The following is a 25,176-nucleotide window of genomic DNA, read 5'->3' as shown; positions in this document are numbered from 1 at the left end:
AAACAGCAGTGTGGTTCTGTGACAGTGTTGCAACTACTTGCACTTTAAATTCTGATTACACCCACACATAAGCTACAAGTGCTACAAAGCACTGTTTTACTTTACTTTCTTATTAGTTGTTTGAAGGGAACCTGCAAAGTAAGAATGTCATTGCTCTGCAGAGCCATTTGTGTTTTGCGGTGTACATGACAATAAACATCTTGAATTTTGGTTCTTGGCGGTGTCCAGTGGGATCTGAAACTTGTTGACCTGTGTAGAGAGACTTTTAATAAAGCGACCACCAGGGGGTGGTTCATAGGAGCCATCGTCTGCCCCGAAAGTTCATTTGGCTCCAAGTCTCCTTCACCAGTGGTCATTGTGTGGCCCTGTTGCCATAGTTCCTACACTCTAATATCTATGGAAACGCCTTTGATGAGTAGACCCATTGTTGACTCTGTCGAGCCTGTCCTCACACACATGCTCACAAAAGAAAATATACAGCGAAACTAATGCTGTAAATATCAACACACATGCACATATTAATAAACACACCTCCCCAAAGCTGGATAGAAGTCATTTCTACTTCACGCTGGGTCAGATGCTTTCAGTAATTCATCCGCCCACAAGTGTATAATAAGGTTATTCTAACCCCACCCCGCTGGGACCTCTGGCAACCAAACAAATGTGCAATCTAAACACCCAGCCCACATGCATATCTCATCAAACAGCAACGTCAGTGGATGCACAAAGGCATAAAACAAAGAACTGTTTGGCTCCGTCTGAGACCTCGGAGTCAGGGGAATCGATGTATAAAAAAATATGGAAGACTGAGGCAGGAGATGAGCACAACAAAAATGTAGTTTGTCGAGTTACACAAATTATTTTTGGGTAATAAATTGATGTCATTGATTAGAAAGCAGCTATTTTGTTTACGTTACCCCTTGAAGGAAAGTAGGCCAAATAGTCGAGAATGGAAGAGGATAATGTTAATCTCCTGCTCCATTAAAGAGCTGGCCTTTTTTTTGTTTTGTTTTGTTTTTTTAAATGGTAATTTTTTTTTTCCATCAAGTCTTCTTCCTTTGCTACTTTATTGGTGCGTATTCTAAAGTGGTAACCCAGTAAATGTTTAACGTATAAGCTTCAACTGCTGAAAAGAACCACAGGCAATTGAAACTATGTGGAGATTTGTACACATACATCAATGGGACATTTTCATCTGCATGACTAGTAAACGTGCTGCCATGGAAACTTGGCCCTGTATTACTGATGGCAAATAGTCTATAACAAAGCACTAGGGTGGAAATTCCTGTATCTGACAAATGTCCTTGCAATTAAACTAGCCTACCCACGCTAGTTAAGCTAGCCACAAGTCCCCCCAACACACAAACATATCCCAAGTTGAAAGGTTTAAAGGTTGTGTATTTAATGGCCTAGTCATTTCAAAGTTATCTAAGCTCATCTTATTGATTTAAAATAATTCCCATTTGTATTACACTTACTTAGCACTTAGTTCCTCCTACGCCGAGCGGCGCATCGGGCAGCTAATGATCTCCATCGATGTCAGTCAGTGGCAACTGCTTCGGCTTCGTCCCAGGCAATGTTGACGGTTCTCAGATCATCCATAAACGTTCGACGCCATCTGATCTTTGGTCGGGGTTGCTTTTGCTTGCCAGTGCATGGGAGCCATGTAATGGCGATCTTGGCCAGGCGATAAGGGGGTAGATGTCAAATATGGCAAAGCGGAAGCGCAGTCAACTCTTGAGGTCTTCCTGAGTCAAGCCCAGCAGAGCAATGTCATCCGAGAAGTCCAAGTCGGTGAGATTACGCGCTTCGTACCAGGGGACACCGATGCCAGCTTGGTCAACTGATCGTTGCATGATGAAGTCAGTTACAAACAGGAAGACGAAAGGGGATAGCACACATCCTTGTCGCACGCCAGTATTGATCTTGAAGAAAAATCTGTGCAGCCGTCATCCGTCCGGACGCAGCAGCGGGAGTTGGAGTACAGACCATGAAAGGCATCTACAAACTGCTGAGGGACTCCATAGTGGCGTAGGATAGCCCATAGAGTCGGCCGGTGGACGCCATCAAAAACCTTCTCAAAGTCAATGAAATTAATAGAAATCTTCCGTTGGTATTCCAATGTTTGTTCAACAATCATGCGGAGGGTGAAGATTTGCTCAACGCACGACCGGCCACTCCGAAAGCCAGCCTGCTCTTCTCACAATTGTTCATCCACTGCACATCGTAGGTGATTCAAAAGAACGAGGCAAAGCACTTTCCCGGGTACCGACAGCAACGTGATGCCCCACCAGTTGTTAAAGTCACCCAAATCACCTTTCTTTGGAAGTTTGATGATGACGCCTTTTGTCCAATCATCGGGTACATGCGATGTTGACCAGCAGGCGTTTATGAGTCTTGTAAGGGCGGCTTCCAACTGGGGTCTGCCATGCTTCAGCATTTCGGGGAGGATTACAAATCTATTTTAAACATCACTGGATTTTAAATATCACTGGATTTTGGACAGAGAGGCTGGTTGGTCATATCACTCAGTCCTACTCAAAACAATTTTCCATTCAGATAACATTGTAGCTCAAATGATAATAATAATAATAAAAACTTAAAGTATTTTAGGTGGTTTGCATTAATTTCTGTAAAACAAACAATGAGACTTAAATTTCAGATTTAAAGTATAAAAAGCTATATTGTTTACCTGGGTAATAATACAGTCAAATTAAAATGCCACAGCAATACGTTTGCCATCTTGTCTCATTGGGTGTAATAGACACACATACACATGCTTAAACAGCATGGCGTTTCATCCTCTCCAACCTTGTGGGCCTCCATTCTGTCTGACCAAACCCAGAGCAACTTGCTGAAACATGCCAAATGAATGACAGAGAGAGAAAAGAAAATCTAAGATGATAAAATTAAGCCAGCATGTGCGCAAACGCACACATTCCCCAACAAAAGGAAAACACTCGAGTCCAAGACTCAATCAATTTGCAGTGAGAAGGGAGAGTGGAGCCACATGTTTTTGATAAGTCCTCTAGCAGAGCAGGGTGAGGTAATGATGAAGTCATCTGTCCTCTGGACAGGTTCAAATTCACTTGGCTGTACGCATTTTAAATAGCTTTGGGCTCACAAACACGTATACGTTTTTCTTGTGTAGTTCTGCGCAATAAAAAGACTGCATAAAACATTGAGGTGTGCAGGAGGTATTAAGGCCAGGAAATAATAAAGGTGCACCAATATGTGGTCACTAAAGCAGCTCCTAACATAAAAAACCAAACATTCATTAATTACCTTAAGTCTTAAGATCTGCCTCCTTGTTTTTCTGTTCTCGTTTCCACAAAACATTACCAAGCAATCCAGACTTACTATAGACACGCCTCATTAACGGTCCCTACAGACTGCACCCACTCAACCAGTCACAGCCACTCTGTTATTAAGTCACTTAATCTATGTGGCTGTCAGTCCAGTCCCCCGCCACAGTGGACAGTGTACTTCCTGTGCCTGAGCATTCATCTGAAGATTAACTCAACTATGTCATGTCTTGTGCTATTATAAAACTATTCATAGGAGAGAAACGAGATCAGCTCAGACAGAAAGACGACAGTTGTGTTGAACCCAAAGACTCCCTTCTGCTTGGCTCGTAAAGGTTCTACGTAAATGTAACTGTGTGTGCAGAATGCAGGTAAACAGCATAGGAATTTAATTAAGATGCAATGTAAGTTTAGTTAACAAGCTCCAATTTGCTTTCCACCACTATCTAGCACTAGCTGGTTTACATCACTTTATCAATAATCATTTGATAGAAGGTGAGTCATAAAGTACTGAAAGTCATATTGGTGGGGAAATCCAGTTAGATCACCTGCATGTTGCACCAATAACACCGTACAAGGAAGGGCATACAGTATAGTGATAATAAAGGTAGATGTGCTGGTGGATGGAAATTTGGTAGGAAAAACAGAAATCTTCAAAACCATATCAGGAAAGCATACAGAGTTGTGTGAAAGCCAAGCTTTATCACAAATTATCTGCAACAAAAGCTGGATAAACTGATAAATGTTAGCCATTTTCCCTCTCCACTCTGTCAAAGCCCAATAATCTGCAATATTCCTCTTCTTCAGTCAACTAACATTAGAACCAAGAGACAGAAGCCTCACCATATCCCCTCCCTTGAGTCTCCAGCAACTGCAATATTCATGGGGACCTTACGAAACACTTGGAGCAAAAAACACAAGAGAAAATTGAGTTTGCATCAGAGAGGATGTGCAGAGGTGGAGTAAAAATAAATATGGAATATGCTCGCTTCTCTCCTCCCCCCCCCCGTGCAGTCACTGGTCTGGGTTAAATAGCTCAGTTATAGAAAGTCCCTGAAGGATTTTGAAGTAGGGCCCCTTCGATCTGAGTAAATCAGAGAAAAGGGGGAATACCGTTTTAGATTTCACGTCCATATGGCAAACATTCACAGCTTTTCAAAGAGCTTTGCTGAGCAAAATAAAAGAGGGGAAGAAACAGAAACAAAAAAACAAAAAACCCAACATCAAGCATGTCAGGGTCCAGGCATTTTGGAGTCAATTATCATATTTGTCTGGGTTCGTTTTAGGTTCGGACAACCAGACTTTGGCATGGAAATGGATATCCTTACAGAGCCTTTACAGGTTGTGAAATATCTCATACACAGAGGTGCTGATGAGATGGGGTGACATAAAGGGACAAAGAAAGCGAGAGAGGGATGGAGGAAGCTTTCTTCCAGGCTTCCGACCATAACAAAAAAAAAGGGGGGGGGGAATATGGGGGGAATTTAGGGAAATGACAGCAAGCAATGAAATACAAAGGAGGAATGGCTATAAAGTCAGCTGCTGACCATTTAACTGCCCTTCAAGAAGCAAGCCTTGCCACATGACAGCTATTGTGACATAGGGTGTTATTGGCTGTGGGCAGGTATTTTGAACTGCCCCTACAGTGAGTGATATTCACTGTTTACTTAAAGAAACCAGATATGAAAAGATTTTTACTAGCCAGAGGCGCTTCTGCAGGAGAAAGAGCTGCCCAGTTAGACTTCAAAAAAGGCTTTATTGTGGGCAAAGTGGTACTCCCAGATAAAACTGAAGCTTGTCGTTTCCACTTACATCCAGAGATCAAGAGTTCAACAGTTTTGCAAAAAAAAAAAAAAAGGGTTTATTTGCTTCTGAACCACAAGTCTTGATTGATGAAAATTTGCTAACAACTCATGTGATTTAAGCTATAAATTTAAAAAAAAAAAAAAAAAAAAAAAAAAAAGATGATGTAGCAAACATCACAACAGGCCGTTTTTAATGTTCTTACACATTCTGGATTTGGAGATGTCAGACTCAATTTGAAACTTTCTGTAGATGAAAAGAAAAAAATCCTGATTACAAGGATTTTGTTGTACACTTTTTAAGTATTAGAAACCGGCTAAATGCTGGACATGAGTAGACAGGCATTAGCCATCTCTGAAAACAAATACTGTATGTATGTTGAAATTGAAATATGAAATATGCTCCACATATGGCAGACATTGGCTTTGTTGACCGAAATTAGCTGATCATGATTGGATTAACTGATGACAATGGCTTCTTTCTTTGTTTTTAAAGCTTTTATGTCGCATCAGGTGCAAGCTGGCTGGATGTTGGATGATGAAGTGATAAAAGGCATAAATAAAAGGGGAGAAAACAAACATTAAAAAGAATACAACCAATAAATTATTAATAAATGAATAAGTTAGTTGTTGTAATTTAAACACTGGTGCAACACAATAGTAAAGCAGATAAATGACACTGAGTGCAGGCGCAGAAGGTACTACTATAGTATACTTGACCTTCAACTTCAAAAACTCACTGAAAAATGAAAATGTTATAAATCACTATTATAAAAGGTCAATAAAAGGGCTCCAAAGCTAGAATGTTTTCCACTGTTCAAATGAATAAATGAAAAGCTGTGTAGACCCACGGTACATGTATTAGACACCAAACATGTGAATACCTGCAATGAGGAGGCCTCGCGTTAGAAGCAGCCAGTAGATCTGCAGGCGTGCACTTGTCCCCGGCAGATGTCCGGTAACTTTCACTGACGTTCAGGCAGTAAGGTGGTGTTGACCCGCTCCCAGCGGGTAGAGCAGGCAGCACGCATGCTGTGGAGATCGTATGCCGGCTGAAGCGGAAACACGACATCAGCTCACAATATAGCAGGAAGTGAAATCTCGTGTGCTGAAGTAGGCGGTGCATTTTTTTTGCAAATCCCTCGCAGGAGACTGAGCGCACGTGATCCAGGCGTGCTGTTGTTGACGTGTATTATTTATATTTTGACCTGATTCAACCAGAAGGTGAATATAAAAGCTCTGTTTCACAGTTCACGGTTTAATCACATAAACATTAGTTTTAAAATAGATTTTGGACGTTTTAAATATGCTGTGAGTGTCTGTAGATTATTCGCATGCTGCATGCATACTACATTAACAAATTAAATATGTTTCTTGGGAATACTGTTACATGTGGGTGTTAACTTATTTGCTCTTTATTGTAGGATATACATGAATGGCACTGTTCTGTAATGTTAAGCTTGCCTTTGGCACTCTGCGTGGAGCTGTTTAAATTATCATGATAGTTGATGATGATGTGTACTTGGGTTTATCCTAAGTTTGTATCCGCCAGCCGGAGTTCGCATGTTTTCTTCCTCCCAAAGTCCAAAGATATGCTTGGAGTTAGTTTTACTGGTGATTCTAAATTAGCTGTACGTGTGTCTCTCTGTGTAAGCCACGGGTCACAAACTCCAGGCCTCGAGGGCCGGTGTCCTGCAGGTTTTAGACATCACCCTGGGTTAACACACCGGAATCAAATGATTAGTTCTTTACCTCTGGCCTCTGGAGAACTTCGAGACATGTCGAGGAGGTCGACATGGAGTTGGTCATTTAGCCATTTAAATCAGTGGTGTTGGATCAAGGACACATCTAAAACCTGCAGGACCCCTGCTGTCAGCCCTACCATAGACTAGTGTACCCCACCCCCGTAGTAGATAGATTAATAGATGGATAGATGTATGGGATGAAAACTTATTCAGCAAACAGTAACCTCAGCAGAAAGAAAAACGCATAACTCATGCTACGCTGACTCCATCTACTGGTAAAATCAATGTAAAACAACTGCTCCCAATTTTACACGCACAGATGCACACACATACACGCACATACAAACAACAAAGGCCACTCTTCATTTCTTTCTAGACAAAAAGCAAAAATGAATAAATGGATTAAAGATCTTTTTTGTCATTTTACATAGTAGAATGAAATTGTGGTTTGGTTTTCTCATTAGAGGACAGCAACTTATAACTAGAATGAATAAAAGATTTTTTTTTCAATTAACTTTTGGCGAAGGGCCTGAATCACATGAGGCACAGGTTCCAGGTTCTTTTCATGCTGTCTCTCTTCTCTTTCTACTGTTCACTGCTACAGAATAAAGGTAAAAAAAAAAAAAGCCCAAAGAGAAAAATAATTAAAAAATAAATCTTAACAGCACTAACAGAGGAGAAAAATATCAGAATCATGCGTAGTTTAGCCGGTGTAAAGTGTTATGAGCTAAGTATAATGTTCTAAGTGCCAATTTGTATGTTCAAAAACTGCATTTTCCAAATGTCAGAATTCAATTTTACATTATCTGCTGCATCTAAACAAATTTTAAGCATGCAAGCTGATGCAACATGCAAAACTGATGCACGATCCAGCCTTTATTTCCTCTACGATGGACTACCTCTACTAAGATGTCGTATTCTATCATCCTCCTCCAGTCAGACCTGTTTGCTGCCCAGAAACTTCCATATTTATTTCCACCTTAAATAGAATAGAATAGAATTCAACTTTATTGTCATTGCACATGCACAGGTACAGGACAACGAAATGCAGTTTGCATCCATCCAGAAGTGCTTTAGTGATATAGATATATTACAATATATATTAGCAATAATATAGATATGTAAGTATATTACAGAAATGGGTCTATTATGGTATGTTATAATGTACACGGTATGAAGTATGTTGTGAATATTCTATAACTATAAGTATGTACAGGCTGTAGTGAGTACAAGCTATGTACAGGCTATGAACAGGATATAAATATGAAAAACTATCCAGAAATCTGAGATATACAGTTATACAGAAATGTGAACTATGCAAGTTATAAACAGTTGTAGGATTAAAAATTATCGTATGTACAGAATGATTATTTACACAGAGCTATACAGTAGTGCAGTTAAGATAAGTGAGATATGTGGATAATTTCTACAGAGGCTATATAAAGTGCTAGTGGTTGTGAGTGGTGGTTCAGTCCATGTTATTATTGTGTGTTTGAGGGTACGGTTGTCCATTGTGTGTGTGTGTAGGTGGTTGTGGGTGTGTGTATGTCCAGTCCATGAGTTTAGTGTGGGTCAGATGTCAGGAGGCAGAGTTCAGGAGTCTGACAGCTGTGGGGAAGAAGCTGTTCCAGTACCTGGTGGTCTTAGTCCGGAGGCTCCTGTAGCGCCTCCCAGAGGGCAGGAGGGTGAAGAGTCCATGTGATGGGTGACTGGGGTCTTTGATGATTTTCCCAGCCCTTCTCAGACACCGCTTCCTGTAGATGTCTTTTATGGCAGTAAGTGGTGCTCCGGCGATGCGCTGGGCAGTTTTCACGACCCTCTGCAACGCCTTCCGGTCCGAGGCAGAGCAGTTCCTGTACCAGACTGTTATACAGTTGGTCAGGATGCTCTCGATCGTGCAGCGATAGAAGTTCACCAGGATGTCTGAGGACAGGTGGTTCTTCCTCAGAGTCCTCAAGAAGAAGAGGCGCTGGTGAGCCTTCTTGACCAGCTTGGAGCAGTTGGTTGTCCAGATGAGATCCTCGGAGATGTGGACTCCCAGGAACTTGAAGCTGCTCACACGCTCCACAGCCGTCCCCTTAATGTGGATGGGTGGATGTGGGTCAGCATTCCTCCTGTAGTCCACGATGAGCTCGTTGGTCTTCTCGGTGTTAAGCAGCAGGTTGTTTCTGTCGCACCACTCAGCCAGACGATCCACCTCCTCCCTGTAGGCGGCCTCATCGTTGTCACTGATGAGGCCAATCACCGTGGTGTCATCTGCAAACTTAATGATGGTGTTGGAACCACCAGCAGGTCTGCAGTCGTGGGTGAAGAGGGAGTAGAGGAAAGGGCTCATCACACAGCCTTGTGGTACACCGGTGTTCATTGTGATTGTAGATGAGTAGCGGTTATCCAGCCGGACATGTTGGGGGCGGTTGGTCAGGAAGTCCAGTAACCATTTGCAGATGAGGGAACTGATGCCCAGGTCTGTCAGTTTCCTGATGAGTTATGAGGGGTGGATTGTATTGAATGCTGAACTGAACTGATGAAATGATCTAAGCTTTAAAGATTACTCTCAATTCCTCAAATGCAGAAACATTTTTCTTGTGCCGGGGACAGCCATAAGTCATATGATATAGTTTCACTCTTTCATGCCATCAATCCAAATAGGATACTTACATTCAGAGTACAGAATGGACCTCATGACAAAAATGTTTCTCAAAAGACACGGTGAAAAAATGCGATGTTTTGGGGGTGCAAATGTTAGTAATTTGGAATATCAATTCCAGATTACTTTGATTTGCGTAAATGCATTTTGGATATTTGAATACTAGCTCAGTTTTTAAATATGTGGAGAAAAGCTTTAAGAAAGTACATTTCAGTCATAATTCTTGTTATGGCATAAGAACGTAGATTACTGTAACTGTTATTAAATCATTCAGAATCCCTGGATTAATGATACAAATAAAAAGCTTTCAATTAATCTTCATAAGGCATTGAAATGAAAGCAAATAAAAAAAAATCATAAGACACTAAGCATGATCCTGTTCTTTGCCGTTGAGTGTCACGTGAGGCTGCACATTGTATAAAAAAAAAAAAAAATCTGTTAAGTCATCTAAAGGCATTCGTTGCCAGTCATTGTCATACTAAGAAAAACAGTGCTGTACATCAATCAGTCATCATAGAACCACAGTGATACTGAAAGTGACTTTGAGTACCCGTCTTACGGGAAGTTGGGAGATTGTTTGGAATATGATGGCATCTTACCAACATGTTAACAATGGGCTCCATTATGAGAGAATATTTTTGTTAATTGTAAAGGGAATGTTTTAAAATTTGCATCACTTCGCATGAGCCCTGGTTAGACAGCTTGTTTTTAGAGGGACCGTAGTGCTCTAAAAAATATCTTTATGCATATCAAAACGTTTTTCAGCTTGCATTACAGACATCGTAAAAATTATTTACAGCCTCTTTGTCTTCTAATATTTTATTTGTCAGGACATAATTTAAAAAATAATCAGGTCTTTGGCAGGTCTTAAAATTAGTTAAATACATCGCCAATGAACTAGAAAACATACCTATTATGCTGTGTTGTTATTATTTAGGAGGAGGATCAGCAAATGTGACCACATCTATGAAATCAGAACTTTAGGTTGTTCTGTTTGGGAGCATTCAAGTGTCAATGGCCTTGGAGAAGCAAGTGTTGTTGCATAGAAGGGTGAAGAAGGGACATGTGAAGCCACAATTCCTCCACAATCATGCAAGAAACAATTAGAAAACATGGATGTTACTTAAACGTGTTGCTCTCTAAAGTAGTTCTACAAGCTACTGTGTCAGGGGGGAGTTTTTTTCACATGCTACATCTGATTTTATGATTATTATATATATTTATTTAATAGAAATGAATGTAATATTTTGTAGTTCATCTGAAGTTGAATTGATGTAATTTGAACACCTGCTAAGGTGTTAAAATTGTTTTTGTTGATTTATTTATTTTGGCATGTGATGGACACAACTGGGCAATGTTCATGTTTTCAGAAAATTCAGGTTAGACACGAAAATGCTTGAGAGAAAATATCTAATTTCCCCCAACAGCATAATCCATTTTATTAATTTCTCTTTGTGTCAGAATTTGAGCGTTTTTGAGTTGGGAATGATGTTTTAATATTAACATTCCTTACAACAAAATGTCAATGAGTATCTTATCTTAAAAAAAAATCTTCATAAGATAAGATAAGATAACCTTTATTAGTCCCACACATAGGAAATTTGTTTTGTCACAGCAGGAAGTGGACAGTGCAAACGTTATGAAGCCAAAATTAGAATAGAATAAGAATAAATACAGTACACAACTGTACAGAATAGAATAAAATACTATATACAGTAGAATAAAATAGAATAAAATATACAATAGGATAAAAATAGAATACCAATCCTACATACAACTGAGTAAAAATACAATGATGCCAGAAAAGAGTATTGCACTTATTGCAAGTGTTATTGCACATGTGTGGATGTGTGTGTTTGATCAGTTAAAGTCTTTGTTGTGGAGTCTGACAGCAGTGGGGAGGAAAGACCTGCAAAATCTCTCCGTCCCACACTGTTGGTGCCGCAGCCACTGAAGGAGCTGCTCAGTGCTATCAAGGTTTCCTGCATGGGGTGGGAGATGTTGTCCAACAGGGATGACAGCTTAGCCACCATTCCTGTCACTCACCACCTCCACTGGGTCCAGAGGGCATCCTAGAACCGAGCTCTTCATATCCTCTTCAAAAGTTCTTTATAATTTAAAACAACAACAAAACACTACAGTTGTTGCAGTCAAGTGAGAGGAGAGATATTGAAAATCCTTCTTTATTCTGGCTGTTCTAACTTTTTACTGCACTCTCATCCATCCTGTGCTGCTATTACTGTAATTGCTATGACTGCCCTCTTTCCGTTTTCCCTATATTTAGTAGCCATTATTTATTTTACTCATGTGTGTGTGAGTGTGACAAACCTGTGTATACACAGCCATGTCGTGATTCAAGCCTTTGCTGCAATCAGTGACCAAAGCAAGCCAAGTGAGACACCTGAACCTCTTCAAAGGCCCTCCAGTACACGAAAGAGCTCATGGGCTCTCACATCACATTCTAAGGCGATGTTGCCATTTTATTTTATTTTTCTCTCTCCATCAAAAAAGAACGAATCTATCTTGGAATTCTAAACATAATCAAATATCTCTGGCATCAAGAAATATTTAACTGTGAGGTTCCTCTACAGGCTTTGCTGCGCACCTCATCCTTCCATAAACTGACAAAGTGTGAATGTAACACAACATAAATGTCTTTCGACCTGTATGTTTTTGCCTGCTTAAAATTATAGTTCTAGCTGAAATTGTTTATTGTTATAATAACAGGCTTTTTAAATACTATATATGGTACAAGTTGGAGATTTTATGTGTGGAGAACCTATAAATTTTAATTTACAACATTCCTACATATAATCCGTGCTTCCTTTTTTGCGTGTGCAAACGTCTTATGAACTTTGCGGCAACAGCTGCCAGATTTCTTAGTACCCTGGTTCTAACTTTCATGGCTACCTCCAGTAATTTCATGACCACCAGCTAAATGATCTGAAGTGACTTTGATTCATTAGGACACCGGATCAGACTTACAAAAAGATTTTTTCCAACATCTGATGCAAGAAAACACGTGAGCTCTGACGTGGATGAACACTGTGGCCGAATATAAAGCATTGTTTGATATATGACAGTAAATTCATGTTAACCATCATCATCCACCAAGAGTAATTTATGAATGAGGTGTGAATAATGTAGGCGCAGTTGCTTAACTGTTGGCTTAATCAATGATAGCTATAAAAACATCTGAACAGGCTTGACATGCTTTGCGTCGTTGACATGTTTCCTCATGCCGTCATATGCAGCATAACAATGAACTCTCAGAGTAACTGCAAAGTCATTTTCACATTAGTGCCAGATCCTGTACATCTATGTGACAAAGAATGTTTTTAGAGGTAACTGATTGCTTCTTGGAAATGTTATCTTCTGTGTGTTTACTTTGGAAATTAACGTCTCTGTGTGCGTAGAAATACAAGGTGTTTAGAACAGATTAAATTAGGCAACGTTCATGTAAAGTAGTTGTTAGAAGTCTTTTTTTTTTTTTAAAGATTATTTCTATCAGTCGGTGACAGAAGTGAGCCTATTTGCTCTTTAAGCTTTATCCATGTTTTGTAGCACGTCTTAAGAATGTGAAGTGTTTTGAGTGGGAAACCTAAACCAAACCATAACACTATGATTCTGCTTGCTTCAAAATGATCGTCTTGTCTTTTACACATAACTGGGGAGCTATTTGTGGCATATGTTTTAATCATGTCCATCGTGGTCTTTTGCAGTTAAGACAACTTCTTCACACAAAAGTAAATGGAGCTAACTGAGAGGAAAGACACAGATTTCTTCTTTTAAATTAAATGTTATTCCACTATCCTTCTTCTTCCACACTTCTGTGGGGAAGTTCACCTTACTCTGCATATACTGCAACTAACAATACCATGACTTTAATGTATCTGCTTCCCTTCCAGTTGCCTATATTGAGCTACAATTGCCTATTCTCTGTATGCATGCGAATCCATGTGCAAATGACTAGCCTGTGTGTACAGTGTGAGCAGAGAGAGGAACACAACCAATGCAATCAGTGATTTAAATAAGCCGAGTGACTGACCAAAACCACTTCAAAGGACGTTAAATACATATTTAAAGAGTTACGTAGTATAACAGCTGCTATTTTTAAATAAAGTTGCTATTTTTTGCTATTTAGTTTTTCCCCTGAACTTTGTCAGAGTAGCAGTTTTGGTTTTCGTATACTTTGTAAGTAGAAAAAAGGGAAGAGGTAGAAATAGGGTGCAAAAGGGGAATTTTAAAGAAGAAATGTGGAAGTATTAACGCGTTCAAAGAGCTGTGGCTCTCATGTAAGAGTAGGCTTCAAAGTTCCTCTGTGAGTTTAACATTGGGAACTTTAAACTTCCTTTGTTGTTGCTCAAGTTATTCAGATAACAATGGGGGGGGGGAAACAGTTAAAAAAAATAAAGCAAAACTGCTTAATCTGCTGCATTTTTTTGTTTTCTTTCATGCTGCATTTATTTTTTTTATGATTTTAGGTAGAGACATTAAAAAATGTTATGATGCATGCTACAAAGAGCAACGTGTAATGGATCCTGTGACTAAGAGACTTTCAACTCAATCCACAATGAAAGATTATTATTTTAAGTCTCAAAAATGTTCTTGAGCTTATTATTGTATTTTAAAATACATTAATAAGGCCATTAAGTTCTTTTCAATGCCTGTACTTTTCCGTGAAATGAACATCATCAAGTGAGCCGCCTCTAACCATCCTGCCAGACATCCCTCCCCTACCCACATGCATGAGACACTGTTCACCACATGAGGACCAATCAGAGGCTGGGAGAGAACAGACTGCAGCTTATAAACAGAAGTGCAAGGGAGGCTGCATGCTTTTGAGTCACACATAAAAGACTCTTAGAAAGCAGAGAGACACATACCAAGAGTTTGTCCATTAATTTGCCATAACTGAACTTTTTCTGCTGTGACCTTTTTTCCCCCCCAAACCTGCACTTTCAATATTTTCTGTTTATTCTGTGTTTTAGACACATCTGACAACATGTCCCTTCTCAGTGCTACTCTGCTGTTTCTTTTGCTTGGTGAGTAATTTTTAATCTTCTTATCCAGTTAGGCCAAATGGACATTACGAATGATTTATGTATTGAGCAACCTAGTTTATTTTAACTCACATGTGCTCATTTTCTTCTTATGAATGTTTTTCAAAGAAAGGTGTTAGAAGTGTGTTGCCAAATAGTTATCATTTAACAGCAACTGTTTGTAATGATTAATGCATTTTGAAGTCAGTCATTCAGTAGATATCTGAGCTGCTCAAGATCAAAGCTTAGTATGCTGCATCTCTTACAGGGGATGTTAAAGTTGAACTCTGACCGCTTGAAACTAGTTAAGAAATTTGCCATTAGAGGTCTACATACACTGCATTGAACATGCTGCATTTTAATTTGTCAACCATATTCCCATCTGTCACTTGCTTTATTTTCAAAAGAAAATCAGGCTCATTACAAGATGATTGTCAGAGCAGGATGGTGATCCAGAGAAAAATAGTACCTACTTATGGTGTAAGGTATTTAATGAATATTTAGTTTTGGGTTTGCAAAAAGACCCCAATCTGTTGTTGCTCTGCTATATCAACACTTACACCTTAAAACTAACTAGTTATAGGACAGTTATGTTAGATTTTACCACTTCACTCTAAATAATGGGAGATTTTCTACTCACTTGACTATAGAAGCTTTAAAAATAAAGAGGGTGATTTTTTTGTTGTGAATCAATATAGTGGAAATGGAAATCAAAATAGGGCTATTAGAAGGTATTTATACCAGGGCAACACATTGTAAAAGTAGAATTTCCCCATTTTAGTCTCTGAATAACACAAAGAAATGAAAGCTGGTGGTAACAGATAATTGGGAACAGAAACTCAAATGTGTACCAGTGTTTCTACCTTGTGCATACAAACTTATATACACGTTATCAAGTAGTTCTCTACTATATGGTAAAAATGTTTTAAAGGTTTTTCTACAAATGGAATATAAAATTTGTTCTACATATGAGACAAATGTTATATTCCCAACAAAATTATCTACCCATATTTTTTAATAAACACATTATCATATTATGTAACTATTTTTTTGACTTTCTTAGCAACTACTGTGCTGCCACCTGTGTGGCACTCATATTTTCTTAAATAGACTGTTCACACACAACTAACCAATTGTTATCTGTGTTTTTTCATACCTTCGTCAGACAATCTGGCCTTAAGTGGAATATTCATTTCTGTCTTATGCACATAAAGTGTGGTGTTTTTATATTATTACAAAATGTGGGGGTGTAAAGGTCGGACACATGTTTATGGTCAACAGCTGATTTTGTGTTCGTTTTTATTCAAGGTTGTTTACTGTAAGACGTGGATGAAAAATCTTCTACTACTTTGGAAATCAGATGCGGCCCAGTGTACAGTTCAGAAAAGACCGATTAGAAACTTGACTTCTTAGTATATTAAATATTCAACATGTCACATCATGTCAAGGTTGTAATATGTCTTGAGGGGATTTCTTTTTTAATCCTTTTTTAAGCTTTTAAGGATGTTTGTGCTGGGGTTTTTTTTTTCAGTGCTTGTGCATGGACAGCTGTAGTAATGCCGCGGCAATTAGCTTCTCCTTGTCTTCTTTTTCAGATTCCATTTCCTGTGTTCAGTTTCTGGCACCTTTGAACATGGGAGGAGTCATTGGGCTGGTGCAGTTTAACTCAACGTCTCAGATGGCCACTGTCAACGTGTCTGGGGCTGGATCCTGTCATTCAGTAAACATTTCCCTCAGCGAGTTTCCCGTCATGTATGGCCACTTTGCTCAGCCCTGTTCTGAACAAAATATCGGCTCCAGCATCTTCACTTTTACTGCTGATCTTGCCTCAAATTCTAACATCAATGTGTCCGACCTCTTTGCGCAAAGAAAAAACCTTGATGACTTCTCACTGTCATTGCAAACGTGTAACGGAACTAAAGTATGCACAGTTGTAAGTCAAGGTCAGACCCTCGTAACTAGTCAGGCCAGGTTCTATGGGCCCATCGCGGGTAACGTTTATATCCGTTATAACATGGGTAACGCCAGCCTCAGGGTTCTTGCAGATCTTGTGACGATCGGTCAAGTTAATGCCTCGCAAACTAATGTCACTCTCTATAGAGCTACAAGTACTGCTGCAAACTGTGATATTCTACTTAAAGGCTTAGATAATGCATCTTTGACCCCTCTGGGTTCCGTAAAGGTCGGGACCCCTTTGCAGCTCCAGAAATCCCGTCTGGACCTCAGTAGCTTCCGAACCACAAATGGGTTTCTTTTCCTTAGCGTGGGGTCAAGTTTCAGATGTGCTCAGATCTATAATGTGCCAGTGAAACAGGTTAGAGCTGATGTGAACATGAATGGGATCAAAGGATACTTCAGTTTTCGTCAGGCTTCCCCTTTTGATCTCACAGAGTTGAGTGTCAATCTGACCAATTTACAGAGCAAAGTTGCCTCTTACCATGTCCACGATTTTCCTGTCAGGTCATTAACAAACCGGTGTTCAAATGATAATATAGGTGACCACTGGAATCCATTTAGTTTGAACAGAAGTAGTTCAACTTACCCAAAAGTCCCAGGGTCAACACATGACATGTATGAGGTGGGTGACCTCAGTGCCAAGCACGGGAGCATAGCAGGCAAAAATATGGTGGACATGACATTCACAGACTTCAATCTCCCTCTGTTTGGAAAGAACAGCATTGTAGGTCGCTCAGTCGTCATTCACCAACCAAATGGTTCGAGGTTTGCTTGCACGAGTATCAGCTATCCTGGCGAGGTTATTGTAGGCAGAGCCATATTTTCAAGCCCTGTGGTTGGTGAGGTCTGGTTCACACAGCTGGTGAACAACCCCCTCTCTGATGTATCCATATTTCTGAATTTGGCATACGGAAATCCTACAACACCAACCAAAAACCACAACTGGCATGTTCACGTCTACCCAATCAGCTCAGAGAGGGATGATGATCAAGGCCGCTGTACCACAACTGGAGGTCACTGGAACCCCTTCAACATCACCATGGATGCCAGCTATTCCCTCCACTGTAACCCATCTGGTCCCCTATCCTGTGAGGTGGGAGACCTCACCAGCAAACACAGGACCATTGATCTTGGAACCACGGTAGCGGTAGTGGCAGCAAAATACTTCTTCACTGATGTCACCTCCTGGGTGCCCAAGCCCGGCATTATTGGCCGCTCTGTGGTCATCCATCAAGCAGAAAGAGGCGGGCCAAGAATAGCCTGTGCCAATGTCACATTGGTGCAAGTTCCCAAAGCTAGCTTAGGTACATGGTTTGGCCCTGGAGTTTCTGATGGACAAGTGGATTTCTCCCGGGCTGTGCCACAAGGTCCCACAACTATAAATGTTTCCTTAATGAGCCTGAACTCCATAGCTAGTGGTTATCATGTCCACGTGTTGCCCCTCAACCCAGGCAGTGCAGAGCCCTGTTCAAATGCAAACATCCAGGGCCACTTCAACCCACTAGCCTGGAACGTATCACAATCCCCCCCTCCTGGAGTTGGCACTGTGGACCAGTATGAGATGGGAGACATCAGCGGGAAGTTCGGCACACTTAATGATCAAAACAACTTTGAAGCTGTATACATGGACCCTGACATGTCGATGACTGGACCCTACAGCATAGTGGGAAGGTCGCTGGTGGTTCACAATGTCAGTGGAGCAAGGTGAGAATGTGTACTTTACTATTTGTGTTCTTAGCAGAGAGAAAGAAAGAACCTAACACAGCACAAAATTAAAAGGGAAAAAAAGAAAGCAATGTCATACACAGGTTACCACATCGTCTTTTTTCTGAAGAAATAAAATTGTTAGCTAATCTTCTATTTTTAAATACTTGGTATCTGTTGCAAAAAAGAGGAAGTATTTATCATCTGGGACAACTCCAACAAGTGAAAGGTCTGGTTAGTTGCAAATCCTTATGCAGAATAACCAGATATGTAAGTTGAGAAACCAACTTCTGGCACAGAAACAAAAACGTGTCAGTTGGGAATATAACGTCCTGGTGTTTTGTGCCATGACAAAGAATTACTCAGCAAAATACTTTGTTGAAGATCCTCCTAGATGTCAGGATATGATGATATGATTTTCTTATCTTGATTGTGTTTCTCTTAGTTTATGTGTTTTGTTTTGTTTTTTGTTTTTTTTACAGAATTAGGTGTGCCAACATCTTGGCTGATAGACTCACAGATGGTGAATGGGTTATTGCCAAGGCTGTCTTTAATGGTACAGTGACTGGGACAGTTAGACTGGTGAGAATCATCACAGATAAAGTGTTTGGTGCTCATCTCATGTTTCTCATCTACTTTCTTTCTTCCGTTTGGTCTATTAATTTCAATAATTTCTATTTTTCTGTGACTAAATGGTTCCTCACAAAACAGTAGTGACTTACAGTATATGAATAAGTGTTTAACAAGTGAACATATCTGAAGTGGAAAAAAACAACAAAGCCATGCAATTATCTGTTGCAACAAATCTAAAAAAAAAAAAAAATCAGTTTGATGTTTGATATTGGGAAATCAATTGCCATCTAATCAGACCAGTTAGGGAGTGTGTACTACACTCATTTAACACTGCATTCCTTTGCATTACTAATGGCTTCAAGATGAGGTGAGGCATATGCTATTTTAATCTCATGAGCTCCCTTCTTTTGGATTTATTTTAATCTCATGAGCTCCCTTCTTTTGGATTTTACATTTTAATAAAAGGTTTCTAATATTTAGCTCACACTGGTGCTGACTCGAATAACATCACAGGCATGATTTCCCACAGAGGATTAAACTTTTTTCGCCAGTTTCTCTGTAAAAACAAAAAGGCTGAAATGTAAAATCATGTGGAGTTCTTTCTTTTAGAAAGACAGCAGCTTTTCTTATCTTATACACCACATCTAAAGCGGTGTATTTAACTGCTACCCACTTGTAAAAGGTTGCTAATCTTACTAGCAGTGTGTAAAATACTGTATTGAGACCAGTTTGACAGAGAAACAAAAGAAGTTATAATTGAATGAGATGAGTGAATGAGTCGTAGTATAATATATCTGATAGCCTAAGAGCAGAACAATTGTTTCTTTATCATTGCTAACTTATTTGGAGCCAAGCTGCCACAAAAACATGACAGTGTATTTCTGCTGCACTGGACAGAATTCATTATGCCTACGATAGCTTGCAACAGGAAGCAAAAGAGGGGGACGAGAGCATTAGCTTAGCATCTATCCGCTGACTAATGGTACGTGCGGTTTCACCAAACTAAAAGCTCACCAAGGGAACAGCTGTCTCTGGCAGCTGCCCTCCAGAGGCCCCATACTGAGCTCTGCACTACACTAATGGAGAGAAGAGATTGTAGTATCTCTAAACAGCCTATATGATTAAAGAGACGTAGACAGTTTGAGTAATCAATGTTGTTCTGCAACAAAATAGAGTGGTTTCACTCAGACAGACTGAGAATCAAAAGAAAAGTGAAATGAAATGTGAAAGTGAAATACCTTTACACTTAAAGGTGGACAGCAGTATCCACAAATCTATAGTCGGTTCATTTTAACGGCATTTATGCTTCAGCAAAGCAAGTGTTTAGTTGCAATTGAACTATGAGATTCCTTCTTTCTAATGTAAGCACTTTGTTTTCCTCATCCCAGCAACAGCAGGTGTTCCTCGATGGGAGTAGCAGCGATGTTACTCTGGAGGTGAACCTTAAGTCATCTGCAGGGAATAATGTAAGTACAGCTTTATATAATCTACATGCATGCAAAAAGATTATATTGGTGTTCATCTGCCACCCATCAGTGTGAAACTCTCTTTAAGCCTTTAATGGGATAGATGTGTTAAAAGACATCATTCTCACACCTGTCTTTTATCCCAAACTGAAGAAATCTGCGGCTTCCTTGTTCATCACAACTAATCGGGTTGGCTCCAATGACACCGGGTGCAACAGTGTGGGAGACACATTCAATCCCTTCAACATGACATCGATGGTGAGATCATAATCTTATCTGCGTAAAAGGGACACAAAAACGAAATAAAACAGAAACAACACGCTTAAGAAATGAGAAATTGAAAGCAAAAAAAGTGGAAGAAAAAAGGGGTTGGCCAGGTAGTTTGACCATAAGTTACTTGAAGGAAGTCCAGAAGGGTTGCTGTTTACATATTGTAATAAGGGGTCTAATTCTGTCTGAGTCTAATTACAAGTTTCTTTAGTTCCTCAGTTTGAAAATTCGTAATTTCACTGAATTTAAGATTCAAAGGCTGCCCTGAAGATGATCAGTTTAAAGTGGTAAATATAATAGTACATTTTTATGCTTGTAAGGGTATATGAATGTATATAATAGTATAAAGATGCTAAAAACTGCACTAATTATCAAAAATAAATCACCTCAATGACCAAATTATTGGCTTTATATGAAAAGGATTTTGCAAAGGATCAAGATAAACTTAAACCTGCCTAAATAATTGTAATCCTAACACGATTGACATGTGTTCATCTAATAATCTCTACATGTTTTTCTCCAAATGTTTACATGTAAGCATATAATATATGTATAAGACATAATATGAACATTTCTTTTACTTAATGGGACCAGTCATGCAATTGTTCAATAACTGGAGAATATTGCTAACTTCTCTCTTCCTCTTACTCTAACTTGTGCAAATCACTTCTTTCTTTCGCTTCCACTTGCAGAGTCCCACCTGTTCTTTAGAAAACCCACTGAGCTGCGTGGTTGGGGAGATATCTGTAAGACATGGCATGGTTAGCCTGACACAGAGACAGTTCTATACTGACAGCATTATTCGCCTCTCTGGAGACAGCACAGGTGAAATGAGTCACCATATGTGATGTGATCAGTGATAACAGCAAATACAAAACTTCAGAATCTCCAAAGAGGTGAGTTTACTTTGTTAAGTCTAATTGTTTGTTGTGTTTTGTGTGTGTTATTAGTGGTCTTCAGATCTTTAGTGCTGAAGAATGGAGAAAACATCACAGCCTGTGCCGACATCCTCCCTGAATCTCCATCAGCAGCGCAGACGTTTCCCAATGTGACTACATTCAGCCGGTGAGTGTAATTACAACATACTGCATGATGAATACTTTTCATGTAATCCTAAATCACTCAAGACACTTTAATTGCTTGCTGGAGGCCATTTGCGTAGACGTTCTATAAAACTGTTCTGTACATAGTGCACTGCACAACCCTTTTATGAGTGCTGTATTAAATAGTTGTTGTTGTAGAGCTCAAGTGTTTGTATGACGTTAAAGTGGATGTTGGTGTCTTTATGTCCAGGTATGACTTCCGAAACAGGGTCGCTGACGTACTGCAAATGAACCTGGCAAGAGTTACTATCTTGCCCACATCTCCTCAGTCTGTATCTGGGGGAACATGTCAGCAAGTCAACTTCATGATATCTGGTAAGGCAGAAAAAATGTAATCAAACTTCCATATTTGGCAACCAAAAAAGAGAACAACACGATGATGTGAGAAGGTGTCATAATGTCAGTATTAATACAAGTATTTCAGTGAATATTGTTAACAATTGAAAGTTTGTTGAAGAAATACAAAGTACACTACAGCCTCTGGTAGGCTATAATATCAGGAATTCAACATGCTTCATCAGATGATTTGAAATAAAGACAAGCTGAAACTTTTTCCCACTGCAATAATGATTATTTTATTATGAACAGAGAACTTTAGCTGATGTTTTCAAACAGGCTATAAGTGTGATCTACCAGAGGATTTTTATTATTTTGAAAATTGAATTCAAATACTTTGGGTCAATGTGTGCCAGACTCTCCAAGATTGAAAATGTCAGTCGTGGACTAATGTGCTTCAAGCATTAATCATATTTTATTGTAAATATCTGACATATCAAACCTGAGTTATTGTTTGGTTAAGAGACATAATACAATTTATTCACCATTCAGTCCAAAACATTTGCACACACTATAGCCTCAAAGAACTCCTCACCTAGAACTGATCTAGAACTACTGCACCACCCACGCACCAAGTACTTAAAACAATGCCTTTGATATAATTCATTTCCTGTTGCCTGGCTGTTATATTAGACTTTTTCCATTCTTGTTTATTATTTCATATTTTTAATCGAATATTATTTGATATATGTTATGATTTTATAATATATGTATATATTATTTATATAAGGGGGCAGTGTGAGTCATATGCCTTTGTGCCCGAGTGTTCCCTTGTTCCTATTATCAATATTAATGTTAGTCTTGTGTGAATGTTACAGCATCTATGTCAGTAAATGGTTCAGCTGCTTTGGACTGGCCAAGCTTTTTGTCAGGACATCGATACAATGAACAATAATGGGTATTGAAAATCATCCGAAAACCTGGAATAATGAAAAGTAATTTGAGACTGGAGTTGAAGTCTGGGAGTCTCATTTTCTGTCCCTTCCTTTGTCCCAGGGGGTAACTGAGGAGAATTTCACAGCTTTCACACACTATAGCACAGGACAGGCATTTATACTGTCCCAGGTCTCCTAAAAGGTGAAGAGTTTACTATTCCAATAATTCCACACAAGGCCACCACTGGATCATTTTTATTAGAATAAAACGATTAAGTTCTTAAACTGGCTTACGGAAATTGCTCTCATGGCATTATTTTCTGATTCAAGCCAAAATATTGAAAGGGCATTTCTTTTGTCAGCCAAGTGACATCAAGGGAAACATAACTTTCAGTACAACAAATATTCACATTTCATAATAACCCATTGAACTAGCAGTTTCTGTGAAGTATAACAAAACAGTGAAGCTCTAAGTATGCTAAGTACACTGGTATATGTGTAAGTAAGCACTGTTACTTTGTCTGTATGCTAAAGGGAATGTGAGCACTGGCCTGCTGAGCTCTGTCAAAACCAGTGACAAAATGGGCGTCTTCAGAGAGTCTGTGATATGTACAAGTAAGTGCATTTTATACTGCTCTTAAAGCTTTGACTATGCTTTAAATGCCTTTTGGTAAAATGAAATTATCAATGTATTTAGACAACATTTAGAAGGACACTTTGAAGTCCTTTTTTACAATCCAAACAATAAAATAATGCATAACACTTGAAAAACTTGGAAGTTATATCAGCTATTAATAGGGACTGGAACTGAGAACCGAATCTTGTAGAGAATCAGTTCCCAGTGGTTCAGTTCCTTGGAAATCATAAGTCTGATATCACTTAACGTTTCCACTTACAATCAATCGGCTGATTTCAGTTCGCATGCCAAAAACAGTGGTCCAGTCAACAGTGTGGATATGGACATTACATTTATTTTTAAAAAAGGAAAATAGCATGGCGCTTTGCTAGCATGCTAATGCTAAGCTAGCCAAGAACCAGAGTGATGCTAAAGCTGAATGAATTCCGACCCCAGCCCAGGAAATAACTTGAAAACCTGAACTTTAACAGGTAACAAAAACAGTGATGAGCAGTCAGGCATGACTGACAACAGTTTCTGCCTGTTCAAGTCTCTTTGTGCTAGTTACCTTACAATATAAAGTGCCTTGAGGCGACTGTTGTTGTGATTTGGCACTACATAAATAAAATTGAACTGAATTGAATTGAGTTTTCATCTTTGCTCTGTGCTGTCAGCTGTAAAAATCTAATATTTGCAGTCGCAGTTCGTGTTTTCAGTGATTATTGTTAGTCATTCCAATAACCTGTGAATGCCTTTCTAATTTCTTATTAGGAGGTCCAAGTCCGAGTCCAAGTCCAAGTTCAAGTCCAGCCCTCACGCCATGGACTTTTCTTCTTGGCTTGATGTTCGCCTTCGCCTGTCTGCTGCCTTCAGCAACTTATTTATAGCCCGGAGACTCAGCCACACTTTGCACCGTCAGTGGGGTTACATGACCTTAAAAAGATTGTAAATAGAATGTCTGTCAAATGCAACAGTGATCATCAAGCGAATGAACACAATCTGTTACATTGAACAAGATTTTTTAATCAATGAAGATTTTCCCTTTTTTCATTACTTTTATAAAAATCTAAAATATAAATATAAAAATAATAATGGTAGGTAACAAGGCTTAGGTAACAGGTAAGAGTTTAATGTTTAGAAATTTCTGCAAACTAGATTTTTTTGTTCTATTTATGTCATTTGGTTTCTTTAATGGGTGGGTGGTTTTATTGTATCTTCTGACCTCCTAACTTTGTTCTTCATGTATGCACTCTCCAAATATTCATGTGAAATTTTGTGTATATCTTGAAAATCGTGAATAAAGTACAATAATGTTTGGATGCCTTGTCAGTTTCCAGAGTAAATGTGTTTAAATTGCAGATGCAGTTTTTAGCTGGACAGTAATTCTGTTAAGATTTGCAAAATAAGATTTTTTAACTTTTTCAATTCATTCCAGCAAAACAAACCTCCAAATAGCTGCAAAATGTCTAATGATTAGATTAAATAGACTGCAGTGTTATTCCTTTTATTAAGATGGTGTCCAGGTAAAGTGCATATCACTTTTCCACCCATTCCCTCACTCTTTTCCACACATTCAGACAGTTTCCCATATTTTGATTAGTTTTAGTTTCAACACGTGAGCATCACTCAAACTGTCTGGCTCAAAAACCACATGAATTCCTGCTGAAACTAAAAGATGATGATCACAAAGAGCAGAAACTGACACTTAACTCTTTAAAAATATATATATTTTTTAT

General features: G+C 39.1%; 2 protein-coding genes across 4 annotated transcripts in view; one reads left to right on the top strand and one right to left on the bottom strand.

The window, feature by feature from the left end:
- add3a (adducin 3 (gamma) a) overlaps positions 1 to 6,168 on the bottom strand; it is a 104,214-nt gene extending 98,046 nt beyond the window's left edge. For both annotated transcript variants that reach the window (XM_085163519.1, XM_085163521.1), the window contains exon 1: positions 5,992 to 6,168. The gene's annotated coding sequence lies outside the window, so the exon portion shown is untranslated. The remainder of the gene's footprint in view (positions 1 to 5,991) is intronic.
- Positions 6,169 to 6,217: 49 nt separating this feature from the next.
- Positions 6,218 to 24,753, top strand: cusr (Copper-only SOD repeat protein). Of its 2 annotated transcripts, XM_085163511.1 has the most exons (11): positions 6,218 to 6,331; positions 14,491 to 14,544; positions 16,137 to 18,201; positions 18,684 to 18,783; positions 20,163 to 20,240; positions 20,394 to 20,498; positions 21,203 to 21,335; positions 21,461 to 21,575; positions 21,804 to 21,928; positions 23,359 to 23,439; positions 24,212 to 24,753. In XM_085163511.1, exons 2-11 carry the CDS (start codon positions 14,505 to 14,507, stop codon positions 24,325 to 24,327), a joined length of 2,958 nt encoding a protein of 985 aa, XP_085019637.1. In that variant the 5' UTR covers positions 6,218 to 6,331; positions 14,491 to 14,504; the 3' UTR covers positions 24,328 to 24,753. The 2 variants fall into 2 exon arrangements, with proteins under 2 accessions (XP_085019637.1, XP_085019638.1); XM_085163512.1 differs by lacking the exon at positions 6,218 to 6,331 and having other exon boundaries at positions 14,321 to 14,544; positions 23,359 to 23,443; positions 24,222 to 24,753.
- Positions 24,754 to 25,176: the final 423 nt, after the last annotated feature.

The sequence above is a fragment of the Neolamprologus multifasciatus genome, chromosome 6 (genome assembly GCF_963576455.1).
Source record: "Neolamprologus multifasciatus chromosome 6, fNeoMul1.2, whole genome shotgun sequence".
Taxonomy (NCBI): Eukaryota; Metazoa; Chordata; class Actinopteri; order Cichliformes; family Cichlidae; genus Neolamprologus; species Neolamprologus multifasciatus.
Note: the sequence above shows the minus strand (reverse complement) of the source record. Positions and strands in the feature narration are given on the sequence as shown.

Coding starts and splice junctions, on each gene's coding strand:
- cusr (XM_085163511.1), top strand. CDS start 14,505: ATGTCCCTTCTCAGTGCTACTCTGCTGTTTCTTTTGCTTG. Junction 18,202..18,683: donor CACAATGTCAGTGGAGCAAG/GTGAGAATGTGT, acceptor TTTTTTTTACAG/AATTAGGTGTGCCAACATCT. Junction 20,499..21,202: donor CCTTCAACATGACATCGATG/GTGAGATCATAA, acceptor TTCCACTTGCAG/AGTCCCACCTGTTCTTTAGA.